The 15,835-nt window shown below is 39.8% G+C and overlaps 1 protein-coding gene across 3 annotated transcripts in view; it reads left to right on the top strand.

Moving 5' to 3' along the window:
• samtor (S-adenosylmethionine sensor upstream of mTORC1) overlaps nucleotides 1-15,835 on the top strand; it is a 187,347-nt gene that overhangs the window by 87,137 nt on the left and 84,375 nt on the right. For all 3 annotated transcript variants that reach the window (XM_086009150.1, XM_086009149.1, XM_086009148.1), the window contains one exon: nucleotides 3,839-4,018. In XM_086009150.1, the coding sequence (XP_085865276.1) occupies nucleotides 3,839-4,018 (180 nt within the window). The remainder of the gene's footprint in view (nucleotides 1-3,838; nucleotides 4,019-15,835) is intronic.

Below are 15,835 nucleotides of genomic sequence, written 5' to 3'. Positions count from 1 at the left end.
ACTTGCATTTATATAGCGCCTTTCACGACCTCAGGACATCCCAAAGTGCTTTACAGCCACTGAAATACTTTTGAAGTGTAGTCATTGTTGTAATGTAGGAAATGCAACAGCCAAGTTGTGCACAGCAAGCTCCCACAAACAGCAATGTGGTAATGACCAGATAATCTGATTTAGTGATGTTGATTTAAGTGATTTATAAAATTTTAAGCTTCATAAATGTTTTCTCTTCAGACACTTAATTTTGCATAGTTATACTTGGAGGCATACAGTATATGCATCCATAAATGCTGACTAGCGTAGTAACTTAAAGATTACATAGATGTTATGTTCATTGTCAGAATCAGACTAATAATAAATATCTCCATCTATTTCTGAGTGCTAGCTTACCATAGAGTACTGTAGTAAATATGACAACATTCATGACAACATATGCCAAAAAGCGCCTCTAAAATATTTATACCATCATAATGTGTAAATGCATTGGTGAGTATTATAATCCTGTGGAAATACACAACTGTGATTTTATGCTGGAATTTAGTGATTTACAGCGTAAGGAAGGCAGTAAAAGTATTTACTCCAGTTTGATATGAAACTGAAGACTTCATTGTATTTTCCCTTTCTATCAAGGGCTTAGAACTGGACAAGTCATTAGATCTAATTGTGTCCTTCATGGACAAGTGGAAAGACCTGTTCTCTTCTCGATAAATGACTGTCAGTTTAAGATCCTCCAATAGAAATTTATCTCATTGTTTGTTTATTCTGGCAAAATTGTTCACCATTAGCTGCATGCCCACTATCAACTCTTCCATCCTCCCCTCTGCTAGCTGTATTTTCTATTAGAACCCACCTGCTGTCTACCAGTAACAGACCCTCATCCTTCCACTGGTTGCAGTTGCTCCCTGGAGACTACTGCTACACCTTTTACAGTAACCTTACACCTACCTGCAGTTCCATCTTTCCCTCCTCCATCCGCCACCTTCCCCCACCACCCCTCCTCCTTCCCCTCCCTCCCATTCCCTCTTCGACCCATCCCCACCCCCAATTTCCTGCCTCCCAACTCGCCCTTCCCACTCCTGTCTGCTTCCTTACCAACCCCTTGTCCTCATTGGTTTATTTATCCCCATCCTTCAACCCTACACAGATCGGCTAGTCATATATTAAAAGTTTTCTATTCAGTGTAACACTTTCTGTAACACCTTCATGTCACATTTTCGTTTATACTTTAGCCATCACAGCTTTCTGTCACACTTTATTAATTGGCTCAAAGTAAAACGGTAGTAAATCAGAACTAGAGGTAGGGAGCTTGGAAATTAAAAGTGGGAAAAGCAGCCAGAAAACTACTAATGGAAAAACTAATAAGGGCAATCTGAGTGTGTGCAATTTGTAGCGTTTCACCACATGCATCAGTAGGCTTCTCTAGATTTTTCCAAATACAAGCTTTATCTCCTCATTCTGTCACATTTTTTCTGCATTTCTTTTTGATGAAGAATGGCTTGAAAACATCTGATTTTTAAAAAATACTAAATTCTCATTGTCTTTCCTATTTAAACTGTTGCCAATTGCTCAATTTTACTAGAGCGCGAGCGTGCGCATATTAGGGACAGCTATAAAGAGAAAAACATTCCGACAGTGAGGTTGAAAGACTGAGAGCGAGCAATTGTGATGGCTATTGGAGAAATAAAGCACAGATTTAAGCCTGGATTTTGCGCTAGGTAATAACAGTGAGGCTATCTGCGCTCACCGTTATTAAAGAGTAAAGTGGACAGCAACTTCCATGCACAGTTAAATGCGGAAGTCCGGAAGTTGCTGTCCGATGTATCCTGCTCCTCCACCAGCTTTGCTTCACTGGTACCTCACCGAAAGACACTGTATTAAAACACATGGAGGGCATGAAGTTGCGGTACTTATCCACTAGTTAACCACTAAACAAGCCAGAAAAAGTTAGGGCTTGTCCATTCAAGTGTAAGTGAATTTTTAATGGTGCGATAAGCCTATATTGCTACCAAACAACCTCTCTGGCTCTAAAAATTTACTTTTACAAGTGTGGAGTCTCATTCCTTCAGTTGTTAATGTTGGAGGTTTTTATTAAAAAATATATATTTTTCTTTTTGTCTCGTATCTCTCTCTTAATCCCATCTTTCTTTCCCTCTGTTTATTTTTCTTTCTCTACATGATTTTACATTGAATTAATTATTCTAACTTACACTTCCTGGTTTAGACTGCGTGTCTCAATAAGGATTCGTCAATCTGGTTGAAGAGACATGCTGTTGCTTGTCTTGCTCACACAGGTCTCAGATCCCCTGTAGAGGGCATCGCGCTGAAATGGCTCTCTAATTACTGTAAGTTGCCGTGCAGAAGCCCACGACAAGTCTGTGGGCAGCTGTAAGCGTAATGAATGGCAAGTGCCATTTGTTCGCTGCTGGCCACAAAATCCGCGATATTGTAAATGTGGAATATGTTTTTCTGTTAATTTACCATGAAAACTGATTTCTGAGGTATTTAGATGGCAAATTATATTTTGAAAACTTTTAAGCAGAGCTGGCTAATGACCTCACCTGTGTTTTAAGCTTTGTGTTTGAGAAGTCAATTGTATCGCCTGAGTTTTTCAGATTGTGAAGATTCTAATTAATTACTTTGTTAGTTATTGAACAACTATAACTACAGTACTAAAGTAAATCAATGGTTCCTAATAATACATTGCTCATTACAGGGTGTAACACTATTGTTATAAAATACCATATTAATGATTCACCATGAGCAGTATAAAAGTCTTCTGTGTAGGCTGTGACTGTCATGCTCCACACACCACACTGTTACAGATGCAAAGCAATCATATTTTGTAAAAAAAGAAAGCCAAGCGTTGACCGAGAGCCTCCTTATTAACCTGAGCAGTTTGTGAACAGCTAGAGTTATCTGAATGCACATGTTCAGATCACTCTCAAACAGGAGTGCTTGAGCAGTCTTGACCACACCTTTTGGAGGAATAGAGTCCCAAATTTCCATTACCCTTTTTGTGGAAAAATGCTTCCTGATTTCACTCCTAAATTGCTTAGCTCTAATTTTAAGATTATGCCTCTTGTTCTGCATTGTTAGTTCTAGTTCAGATGCTAAGACACATGCCCCTCACTTCTGGTTCCAACATTTGTGAGCTCATGATAACCGCCAAGGACCAACCGCAGACTACATATGGGAGCAGAAAAGGGAGGGGGAGCCTTCGTATAATTGAGATGGTGCCTGGTGGAATACAGCTTTTCTTTAACATTATTGAGCTGAAGAAAAAGATGCGATATTTTAAGAATTGGAAACATTGCTCCAAATTTGGGACATTGGAACAAGTTGGGAATTAGCCTGTAAATTTGGAAAATATGGATAAAATCGGAGAGGTGTTGCGTGGCATAAATGCATGCTTTTGGCTCTCTTTATTTGCCTGTCTCCTTTTGTTCTTTTTTTTCCTCAGTTTTCAGTGTCATATTTACAAGCTTGCTTTCTCTCACCAAAAGGTGATGTAAATCAAGTAACAGCTGTAATTTAGATGTCCAGAATAGGGAACTTTCACTACCACTATGGATCCTAGGATAATATTCTCTTATTTTTTCTCACCCTCCAGTGAAAGAAAGTAGTAGAAATGCCTGGAATTACCAGCAGTCAAAATAGGCATGAGGTTGCTTCTTTGCCAGGAGGGTGTGAGACAACTGCCAAATGCAGGAGTGTTAGTAAGCCTCAATAAAAGTTTATAGCATTTGTTACGATTGTTTTTGCAGATACAGAGAAAATAGCTTTCTGTGTAAACATTTCTATATTGTTGCTGGAGTCTGACCGGTTGTTCTTCCTTTTATAGTGTTTGTCAAGAATATTTTCTGAATGGTGGAATGAAGAGAGTACTGGAAAAAGATGACAAAAGGGCCAGGCTGGCTATTGCTATGGCGACACCAACCTTCAGTGTGCAAACATCTGAAAAGAAAGATGATCATTCCGCATCGAATGGTATATTAATGAGTCTGGATGCTGCTATTACAAAGTAGGTGACAAAAGCAGACTTCATCTATTCAAAATGCAAATGTTCTGCTCAGATTCTGGTAATTTGAAAAATGTTGCTCAAATAAAATGGGTTAAACGTCACTTGGAACTGTGTTCAGTTATGCAATCTGTGTTAAAGAAGGTAAGAAACAGATGGGTTATAATGATGTAATTTCACACTTAAGGTTTGTAAGAAAAATAAACTGCTTCAGAATGTAGTAGAAGAATATTAGAATAATTATTTATTTTTGGATAGTATGATAATTAAGGGATATATTTTCCTCCTTAATTCTGACAGTGAAATTGAGTAGAAAACAGTGTTCCCTACATTTTACTCATCTACATTTTTGCTAAAGTTAACAAATGGAGCAAGAGGATGTGACATAAGACTCCACAAAGCTTAGTTCCATAATATTTGAGTGGAAATGTGCATAATCAGATAAAATATTAATGCACAATGGTATATTTTAAATCAAAAGTTTTGGTTGACTTGAATCAAATTTATGATTGCAATGTGTATCTTTTTCAAAAAGAAAATGTGATGAGAAGATGGCAAGCTCTAAATACATTCCTTTGCGCAATAGTAGTGTATAAGGTGTTTCACTGATTGTGGTACAGTGATGTGTATTGATGTAGAAATGACCTACCAAAAATTGAATGGTTCCAAATAATAAATACATTGTAATATTAACAATTAAATGCTGAATTGCAGGTTTTAGAAATGGTGATGCTCTTGATAAAAATCTCGCTTGAGTTTTCAAAGCAATTTTCAGGTCTTTAAGACCACTTTCACCCTCCATGTTTGGCTGAACCAATTCATAGCAAATGTGTATTTAATATTAAACTTTTATAAATATGAATTATAATAATTTCAAGTTATTAAAAAAATATTTTCCCCAGATCATCTGTATCAAATATATATGCGCATTCCATGGGATAGTTGGAATTTTCAACACTGAAATTGTCAGCTTATGTTAAATGACTGACCTTAAGTGTGGTCAAGTCTTATTTTTGAATTAAGTGCCCAAAAACAGTATCAGAAAAAGAGAATCAAACAGTATGTAGGAAGGAAGTTTTATATGGAGGCTGAACTATGCTTCAAGAGTGAGGAAGACTGATAACTAAGGGAATCAAACCAATATTCCTTATTTATTCAATCTCTGTATACAAATTGTTTATCACTAACATTTTGTTGAGTGCCACTGTTACAGATGCTCCAAATACAGGAAACTCTTTGGTATCCGGCACCAACGGGACCGCCGTGTTGCCGGTTGATCAAAAATTCCGGATGACTGAGAGGGTTATCTACCGAGGCTATATTTAACAAAGAAAAATAAAAAAAATCAAGAAATGTGCAGTATACAGTAATTGGGTACTCACCTACAGAATGTTGTTAAATGGATGGTGGAAGATGCTTGATTAAGTACAGTACTGCCAGTTATGGGTAATGCAAAGCAATGACTACCAGCAGCGTGGGAGATGCACAGTACCCCTGTAAAATAGCGGATCAGAAGAGACTACCGGCAGCACGGGAGAGTCAGACTCCTGTTACAGGGGTATTGAGGTGTTCCGACTTCCAACAGCGCCAAGAAGCCGAGCAGTGGCAGTTTGGAGAACTACCCCCACTGACTAACTCAGCCACCGCGGGAGACTCGGACTCAGCAACATTGCCAGTTATTGAGGTGTTGTTTTAGGAGTGAGAATATTGCCGGTTAATACAGAATTCCGGATATTTAGGTGCCGGTTAAACGAAAGCTTCCTGTAGTTGCCTCATTGAGCGGGAAAATGTATCAACTATGGTAATTTACCAAGAGGACGCAGGTCATAAGCCAGCAGATAGTTCCAACTGATCTAACGTTTGCTTATGCTGAGATAGCGCCTTCTGCTGATGACCATCTTGCAGCTGAACCTACTCTATATAGTGTTACACATACAGGCTGAAGTACAGACTAACAATTTAATGTTATAGGATGTCCAGAGAACTGATTTTGAAGCAGAGGAATTAACCAGAAAAAGATTACTACCTTAAGTTCTTATATAATGTTTGTGTTTACACAGAGGTTTGTCTAACTGGAACCATCTTTAATATTAATAGTCATTGTTCTATTTCATATGGATTCAAGATATAAAATCCTAAATCTGTAACCCCCATTATAATGAACTTTTATTCTAAATGAGTTCAGTGGTATTATCTTTCACCACTGCTGCAGCTAATCAATTTCCAGCTCTTGCGTTTTTTTTTGATGACATACACAGCCATCTCCTTCATGCTGCTCCCCAGGCAGCAGCTTCAGTGCTGTACAAAGTAGAATGGAAAGAAAACTGCTGAAGAGACAAAAAGCAGAAAGACATAGGGTAAAAGTGAAAAGAGAAGAAAAGTAAAGGAGGGGAGATGTGAGAATGAAGGAGAGAGAGCAAGAAACAGAAGCGAAGGAAAGAGTGAATCAGAAGTGGAGGAGAGAAACACAAGTGCAGAAAAGGTAAACAGAAATGAAAGGTGAGTGAAGAACAGAAGAGAATGAGAAGTGAAGCAGAGAGAGAAAAAGTAATGAAAGAATAGAGAAAGACCTTTTTCTGGACTTGCCACTACCAGTATAATTAGCTAGAAAGGCATGAGAGGCTGAACTTTTGGTGGGGCCCAGCCCGAAAAAGTTTCAAACCACTAAACAGATAATTTTGTTGCAATTTAATGTCAAGAATGATAATTGGCTTGTGTAAGCTTTGGGCCTTTCATTATTTTATTGAACAGAAATAATGCTGTGACATTTGTGGTATATACATGAATTATCTTTTGTGGATCATCTCTGAACATGTGGTTTCCCTTTCCCCAGCAAGGTTTGCTGTCAATCTGAACAAAACAGATTTGCCTTTTGCCTTTGTGAAGATAAATAAATGATCAAAGTAGGTTTTAAAAAATAGAAAAACAGTGATAAATAGAACGCAGCTAAATAAATGGCCAGCTTCTGTAAGCAACCAGCATAGTCAGTCCAAGCACTGCTGCTTTGACTCTGTGCCATCTTTCTGCACGATACAGTATGTGGTCTAACAGAAACAAGTCACACTACAATGCAGCCTGCTGTGTTGGCACTTAAGCATTGGCCGGCATAATTTTTAGTAGTGATTCAATCTGACAGGCAAAGAGCTGGCATTTTAATAAGACAGATACTATACACTGAAAGGAGATGCTAGAATATGAATACTATTTGTCAGCACATCTAATAATTTAACAAATGTGGTGGTGTGCCATGGTGCTTGGCTGCTGCTTTTGTAAATGAAATGTGCAGCAGAAATATCATTTTGTCTGTGTTTTTAAAAAGCAAAATTCTATGAAGTACAAATTCCAAAAGTTGGCATAATTCAAAATGATGAATAACTTGCAAACATAGTGATACTAGGTTTCGGCCAGTAGTCAGTTGATAGTCTAATGACCTGCTCAATCACAGAAAGATCCCAAGATTGAACTGCTGCACTCAATTCCAGCTAAAACCAGATATGAAATCATGAGCACTGCTGTTATCTACACTCCCTCTCCCAAATAGAGGAAAACTGTGAACAAAGCTATTTAGTATATATTTGAGTATTAGCTATTTACCTTTCTTTTTAAGTATGTATTTTTGAAATGGTATCTATTGTGCAGCCATCCTGTGTCATCATTTACTGAGCAGTATTGTTCCTTCAGAAATCCTTGTTAACTGCACCCTGTCTAATTTGACAAAAGACCAAAAGATGTGCTTTTTTTTAATTATTGTTTTTCAGTTAAGTCCATGTCCAACAAGAAGATTGCTTGATTTAGTTCTGAGAAATAAAGTGGAACAAAAAACTGATGAGAGAGCAGTACCGCATAGGAAATAGCAAGCATTACTTGAAATATGTGAAAATAGATGAGGGTAATGAAGATTCAAAGGTAAGGGTGCTGGATTAGAAAAGGGCAAAGTTCAGTGAGAAAGAAGAGATCTACCCAAATTAACTGGGCAGAAAAGTTAGCAAAAAGGAAGATGGATCAGCAGTGGCAAATCTTCAAATATGAGATGGGTAGAATGCACAATAGATAAATTATTAAGTGAAAAAGATTAAGTTTCCTGGGTCAAAAGAGGGATTACAATTAAACTGAAACTTAAAAGGGAGGCAATTGATGTAATTAGAACCAACAATATGAAAGCAAACCATAAGGAAAATAGAAAGTGAGGTGAAAAGGGAGCTTAGAAAGGCTTAAAGGGAATATGAAAAAAGGCTAGCAAATAATATAAAGGGAAGTAGTAAGGGTTTTTATAAATATATTAAAACTAAATGAAAAGTTAAAGACCATTCAAAAATAAAGATGGAAAACTGGTTGTGGAGGATTAAGGTATGATAGAGATATTAAGTATTTTGTGTCAATTGTTGCAAATTATAGTGGAAGTGAGCATGCCAGTGAACAACAGGAGGAAATAGAAAAACAGTTAAAGATAATGTGGAAAAGGAATTGGTTATGAAAACATGAGCAGAATTCAAGGTGGATATGTCACTGGGCCTGATGAAGTGCACCCTAGGATGTTGAAAGAATTCAGAGGAGCTATCAAAAAGGCTCTGAATTTTGTCCCCTTTGCCATCACTATCATATCTGATTTCAGGTGTGATAGCAAAAGAAAATCCAGCCTTTATAATCCATAACTCGAGATCAATTACAGGAAACTCTTTTATCCGGGACCGGCGTGGTGCCGGTTGATTAAAAAGTCCGGATTACAGAGAGATATACTTACCAAGGTACGAGAGCCCCGTACATGGCCACAGGTGCAGGAGCCCCGGTTACACGGCACTTGTGCAAGAGTCCCGGTTACACGGCCACAGATCCAGAAGTCCCTGATGCACGGCCACAAGTGCAGGAACCCCAGTTACACGGCCACAGATCCAGGAAGCCCGGTTACACGGCCACTAATATATAGTAAAACTTACCTGAACCTACTCCTGAATTTTGCCGGTTAAGAGAGACTTCCGGATATTTAGGTACCGGTTAAAAGAGAGTTTCCTGTAATGTGCTTTTTGGAAATGCGTCGGATGGTCAAAGACAACCAGCATGGATTCGTTAAAGCAAAATACTGCGGATGCTGGAAATTTGAAATAAAAACAGAAAATTCTGGAAATATTCAGCAGGTCAGTCAGCATCTGTGGAGAGAGAAACAGTTAACATTTCAGGTCGATGACCTTTAATCAGAATTGGAAAAGATGTAACGGGTTTTAAGTAAGTACAGAGGCAGGGAAAGGGGGGGCGGGGGGGGGGGGAAGGGGAGGAAAGAACACGAGGGAAGGTCTATGATAGGGTGGAAGGCAGGAGTGATTTAAATGACAAAAGGATGATGGTACAAGGCAAAGGTGGGTGGTAATGGGACAATAAAAGAACCAAAAATGGGTCTAAAGGAGCTGAAAATGACAAAAGCAGAATTGTGACCAACAACTATTGTCTGGAAAAAATGGGAGCAGTGATTATGATCTGAAATTGTTGAACTCAATGAGTCTGGAAGGCTATAAAGTGCCTAATTGAAAGATGAGGTGCTGTTCCTTGAGCTTCCTTTGAGCTTCATTAGAACTGTGTAGGAGGCGGAGGACAGAGAGGTCAGATTGGGAGTGGGGCAGAGAATTAAAGGAAAGTTGTATTTGACAAATTTAATTTAAAAAAAAAAAGACTATCTAAATAAAAGAAATTATATAATGTGTATCAATTTTCAGAAGATGTTCAGTGAGCTATCTCACAGGAAGCTTTAACAAAAAGTCAGGATTATGGTACACGAGAAAATGTAGCAAGGTGGATCAAAAGTTGGTTGGCAGTAAGGAAACAGAGCTAGAATTAATAGATTTTGCTCGGATTGGAGTAGGGTTGAAATTGGTGTAATTTACAGTAAATTCTTGTTTAAACGGCACCTAATCAACCAGAATTCTTTAATAACCGGCAAAATAGATAGCCAGTAATCTTGCCGAATCCATCCATTTTTCATTTTTCCGAGTCCGAGTTTCCTGCAGTGGCCGAGTTAGTCACTGGTTTTTATTTTTTTTTGTTAAAAATTTGCCTACCTCTGTTTATCTGGAATTTTTAATCAACCGGCACCATCCCGGTCCCATCGGTGCCGGATATGAAAGAGTTTACTGTAGATAGATTTTGGCATGGGGAGCACAGTATTGTAATTTGCTGATGACACAAAAGAAGGGTTGGCGATCAGAAAGACTTTGGTTAGCAGAATGGGTAGATGGATACCAGATGCAATTTAATGCAGAGAAATGTGAGGTGATGCATATTGGGAAGAAAAGCAATGAATGTTATATACTCAAATGAAAGACACTGGAGGGTGTGGATAAACAAAAAGATTAAGGGTTCAAATACATAGTTCTTTGAAACTATGAGTGCAGGTACATAAATCCATAAAAAAGGCCAATAGCAACTGGGTTTTATGAATAGGTATAGAGTACAACATCAAGACCTAAATGAGGGAAATTTTCCTCTAGTTTAATGCAGCAAAATGAAAGCCAATTGGCTTCTGCCAGCACCTATGTACTGGTTGATTCTAGTAACCTCCCCAGCTGCTATCTCAGCCTGAGTCAGAAGGTGCACAACCTTGGAGTACTGCTTGAACCAGAGCTCAACATACTCCCCACATCCACTTGTTTACCAAGAGCACTTTCTTTCACCTCCACAATGTTACATGCCTTTGTGCCCCTACCCCTCTCCACCATTGAAACCCTGGTCCATGTCTCACTTAAAGGTTCAAATTCTCAAATGTTCTCATAGCTAGCCTCCCTGCGTCAATCTTCAAGTTGTAACTCATTCAAAGCGCCACAGCTTGCATACATACTCATGAATTCTTGCACTCGTGTCAACCCTGTCCTCTCGAAGCTCTATTGGCTTCTTGTGACCCAGTGAGGTGACTTCAATCATCTTTGCTTTTACGTCCTGCCATGGTCTCACACGCGCTTTCTTAGTGATCTCCTCCTGCTTTACATCTTACACCTTTTGTTCTACCATTGGTGGCTTATCGTTCATCCAGTTGCTTCCTGCCCTGTGGAGCTCTTTGCCTAGTTCCCTCCTTTTTAAAATCCTCCTCAAAAATCTCCTCTTGGGCTCTGCATTTGTTCTACACTGACATGTCATTTTCTCGACATCTTACCGTATGTGAGATGAGCTTTGGAAATGTAAATTGTAGTTGTTGTCGGTAAGTAATGAGTTTGGGCTGTGATACTGAAAAGGCTAAACTCAGCACATTACTTTTTTTCCAATATGAGATAATATATGTACTTACAAAAAGTATATATCTGATCAGATACTGTCTTGAAGGAAGAAAGTAAATTGGCTTAAAGCTAAAATAACTACTGCAGATAACCATATTAATAGGCATACTGAACTAACAATCATATATGAATTCAAAACTCTGAGCGGTCAATTTCATTTACATATAAGGGGAATATACAGATGCACGTGGTTTATGATGGACAGGTTTCAAGCAGATTAATTAAGTGAATATTTTTATCCTGAATGAGTCATTTGGTTTCTCTGTGTCCTTGGTTAGACACTTGAAAAGTGTTCTTCTCTTAGCTGCTGCCATATAAAAATGTGACAACATTGATACAGTACTTGTCTGGTAGCCTTGCCTTAAAGGTTAGCTTCATGAACAGATTGTCATGATTTAGAGTTCTAAGGCTGTCAGGGATTGTAATAAGTGTTGGCAGTTCTCTGCTACAGTACTGGCTGAAATGTCTTATGGTGCTGGAATATTCCATTTTAGAGAAAGAGAGAAACCGGAAGAACATATCAACTGTGTCACTCCTTGTCAATTGATGATTGTGCACTGGCATTGGCTGCTTGAACAACCCACCATGCCTTCCTCTTTGATTGAAAGAACCATGTAGCAGAGCAGTCATATCTTTATGCTTTTCTGGTGGGGTTAGGGGAAATAATATTAGCTTTGGTATCTGACAACACTTTGTATTACTTTCAACATTTGTTCTCTTTTTTTAAACACATCTTTTCATAACATAATGGAAGCTTGAAAGAGTGTGACTCCTTATAATTTTAGCCATCCGATATTTTGGGTTGCATAGAAATCCAAAAACGTATTGTAGATGGCTTCTGGCTTAACAGTAGCAGCATGACTGACTGACTGACTGACATTATGCCAAGTAAACACTGATCAATGTGCGCGTTGTCTTTTGCACTTACATTGTCATTATAGTCTGATCGGAAGAACTTCTCACAGCGAAGGCAAGGATGTTTGCATTTTTGAGTAATGCACAAATTAGAATGGAATTGGAGAAAAATATAAATTGTAATTAGTGCAGTTAGTAGTAGAACACACTTGAGATATCTGGAAAATTAGTTTCATTGCATTGTTTTTGTTAGTCCACAGAATAAAGAATGGTACACTGTTAAATTGTCCATAACGTAGCTTGGCATGTGAGCAATTTTATTTTTGTTAGTAAGTTAACCTGTGGCAATCAACATGGCAGTATGGCTTTGGAAGTGAAATAAAGACCAGATTAATGCCAGAATGAAGGAAATGAGTAGTTCCACAGCTTTGAAGGTGCAGAAGGAATGAAGGGCTATACAATACAGGTAGATTATCCGAACTTCTGAAAACCTCTGAAAACCGAAAGTTTTTTCGTTCAGCGTAAGTCGTGCGCACGACATGACCCGAGTGGCGCAAAACATGACCGGAGTGGTCCTCCAGGGCCCAGAACAAGAATTCCTGCAGATTGTCGACACGCCGGCCTTCGCTCTCAATGTTAAGTGTGACTGAGGGAGCTCTGCCTTTCCCTGTGAGCAGGGCAGAGGGTCAGAGTTCCCTCCTGGGTAGGAGATTGCAGGCTGAGCCGGGCAGTGTGAAGGAGGTACCGGGAGAGTGAACCCAACAATACAGCGGCCCGTCCGATATGCTGCCGTTCTATCCAAACTTCCGGATAGACCAGCGCTAATGTTGTCGGATACGAAGGTTTTCATCTCCGTATCTGACAACAAACACTGTTGCTCAGCAACAGCTTGTAAACACTCGGCCTGTGGCTTGGAAGCGTCTCCGAAGCTGTTGCTAAGCTACAGAGACGCTTTCCAGAGCCTGCCTGTGAAAAGAATGCTAGGAGTTTCCCAGTCTGAAATAATACCTTCTGAAATCCGAAAATTTCCAAAAACCGAAACACAGCTGGTCCCAAGGTTTTCGGATAAGGGATAGTCAACCTGTACCATATTTGCAGCAGAGGAGGAAAAACAGATGGTCTAGAGTAGCACTGACCATATGAATACTGATTTTAGAGACAAGGAAGTTTGCAATGGAGAAAGTGGTTTGAGACTACAACAACAACTTGTATTTATATAGCGCCTTTAACGTAGTAAAACATCCTAAGGCGCTTCACAGGAGTATTAAAAGACAAAAAAAATTTGACACCGAGCCACATAAGGAGAAATTAGGGCAGGTGACCAAAAGCTTGGTCAAAGTGGTAGGTTTTAAGGAGCGTCTTAAAGGAGAAAAGCAAGACGGCAAGGTTTAGGGAGGGAATTCCAGAGTTTAGGGCCTAGGCAAGAGAAGGCACGGCCACCAGTGGTTGAGCGATTATAATCAGAGATGCTCGAGGGCAGAATTAGAGGAGCGCAGATATCTCGGGGGGCGGGGGTTGTTGGTGGTTGCGGGGCTGAAGGAGATTACAGAGATGGGGAGGGGCGAGGCCATGGAGGGATTTGAAAACAAGAATGAGAATTTTGAAATTGAGGTGTTGCTTAACCGGGAGCCAATGTAGGTCAGCGAGCACAGGGGTGATGGGCGAACGAGACTTGGTGCAAGTTAGGACATGGACAGCTGAGTTTTGAATGACCTTAAGTTTACATAGGGTAGAATGTGGGAGGTCAGCCAGGAGCGCGTTGGAATAGTCAAGTCTAGAGGTAACAAAGGCATGAATGCGGGTTTCAGCAGTGGATCAGCTGAGGCAAGGGCGGAGACGGCAATGTTACAGAGTTGGAAATAGGCGGTCTTAGTTATGCTGCAGATATGTGGTTGGAAGCTCATTTCAGGGTCTATTATGACACCAAGGTTGCGAACAGTGTGATTCAGCCTCAGACAGATGTTAGGCAGGGGGATTGAGTCAGTGGCTAGAGAACGGAGTTTGTGGCGGGGACCGAAAACAATGGCTTCGGTCTTCCCAATATTTAATTGGAGAAAATTTCTGCTCATCCAGAACTGGATGTCGGACAAGCAGTATGACAATTTAGAGACCGTGTAGGGGTTGAGAGAAGTGGTAGTGAGGTAGAGCTGGGTGTCGTCAGTGTACATGTGGAAACTGATGCTGTGTTTTCACCAAGGGGCAACATGTCGATGAGAAATAGGAGGGGGCCAAGGATAGATCCTTGGTGGACACCAGAGGCAACGATGCGGGAGTGGGAAGAGAAGCCATTGCAGGTGATTCTCTGGCTACGATTACATAGATAAGAATGGAACCAGGCGAGTGTAGTCCTACCCAGCTGGACGACGGTGGAGAGACGTTGGCGAAGGATGGAATGGTTGACCATGTCAGAGGCTGCAGACAAGTCGAGAAGGACGAGGAGGGATAGTTTACCTTTGTCACAGTCACAAAGGATGTCATTTGTGACTAGTGCTGAGAGATTGCCTACGGGATAGAAAGCTGTTTCGTGAATTGTTTCCAGGGGTGCAGTTTTCTAGCCAGTGGTTAGTTTTCTATGCCTATTAATCCTGGCAAATTGATAATTTAACAAGAGGCCATTTTACCATGAATGAAGCAGGGTCTTGCATTCTGGTGCTTGAGGAGATCATTGTGCACAATCATGCTGAGCAGAATATGCCAAGCATGAACGCAAAGTAGCCGTAAAGCTATTTATGCTGGAAAATTATGAATCACTAGCCGAGAGATTTTGATTACGATCCCATGAGTGGACTTGTGTATTACAAAAATGTTGCTATGACTCCGCCAACAAGCTTATTGGCTGGGTATGAGAAAATGAGTCATGTGTTACGTAAAAATGTATACATGCAACTTGGCACGTAATCAGGAAGGCTTATTATAGGTGTTGAACACAGATGGTCAGTTCAATATCAAAGACCTTTTGGTACTCCATATTTTGGATGAATGGCATTGAATGAAATACGTTTACTGTGGTATCCTATCACACTGAGAAATTATCTGGCATTTGACATCATCTTGGGTGGGGGCAATGCACTTTCAGCTGTTACCTATCTAGGATCCAGCTTAATACTTTTTAGGAGAAACAATATGACCCAAGAATAATATTTCCTTATCAAAAATGTCAATGTCATTCATGTAAACCGCACAGCAGTTTTAAAGCCGACCAGCCAGCAAATTATTCAAAAGGCATTAGAACATAATGTGAGCATTGCACAGCCCAAATGTTCGTACCTTGAATTTGAACAACCTTCTGCTGGAGTGAAATGCCAGCCACATCTGTGTGGGTTTACAAGATGTGCCAATATTCAGAAGCCAAGTCCGGTATGTTAATATACTTGGCTTCTGAATAAAAGTCTAAAGAGTCACTCAAAGCACCAATATTTGTTTTCTTAAAAGGTCATCTCCTCTGAAGTTGATCCAGGTTCTAGCCTTGGCAGATGACTTTGGGACTGTGACCACAGGAAAGGCCCATGGGCCTGAATCCGATTCAACAATATCACCTGCTAGCATCTTCTCAGTGTGTTGGCCTACAAGTCATTTTTCGCTGGTAATAAGGGGTTGAGGCAATGAGAGCAGCCGCCCCTGTATAAATAGATTGTGTAATCATATCAGTCCATCCCGGTTTGTCTGAAAACAGAATGGAAATTCACATGGGAGTTTCAGCAAATCAGTT

Source organism: Somniosus microcephalus, chromosome 16 (genome assembly GCF_052327205.1).
Source record: "Somniosus microcephalus isolate GS21.2 chromosome 16, FLI_Smic_1.0, whole genome shotgun sequence".
Lineage (NCBI taxonomy): Eukaryota > Metazoa > Chordata > Chondrichthyes > Squaliformes > Somniosidae > Somniosus > Somniosus microcephalus.
The sequence above is the reverse complement of the archived record's forward strand: the minus strand, read 5'-3'. Positions and strand labels throughout refer to the sequence as shown.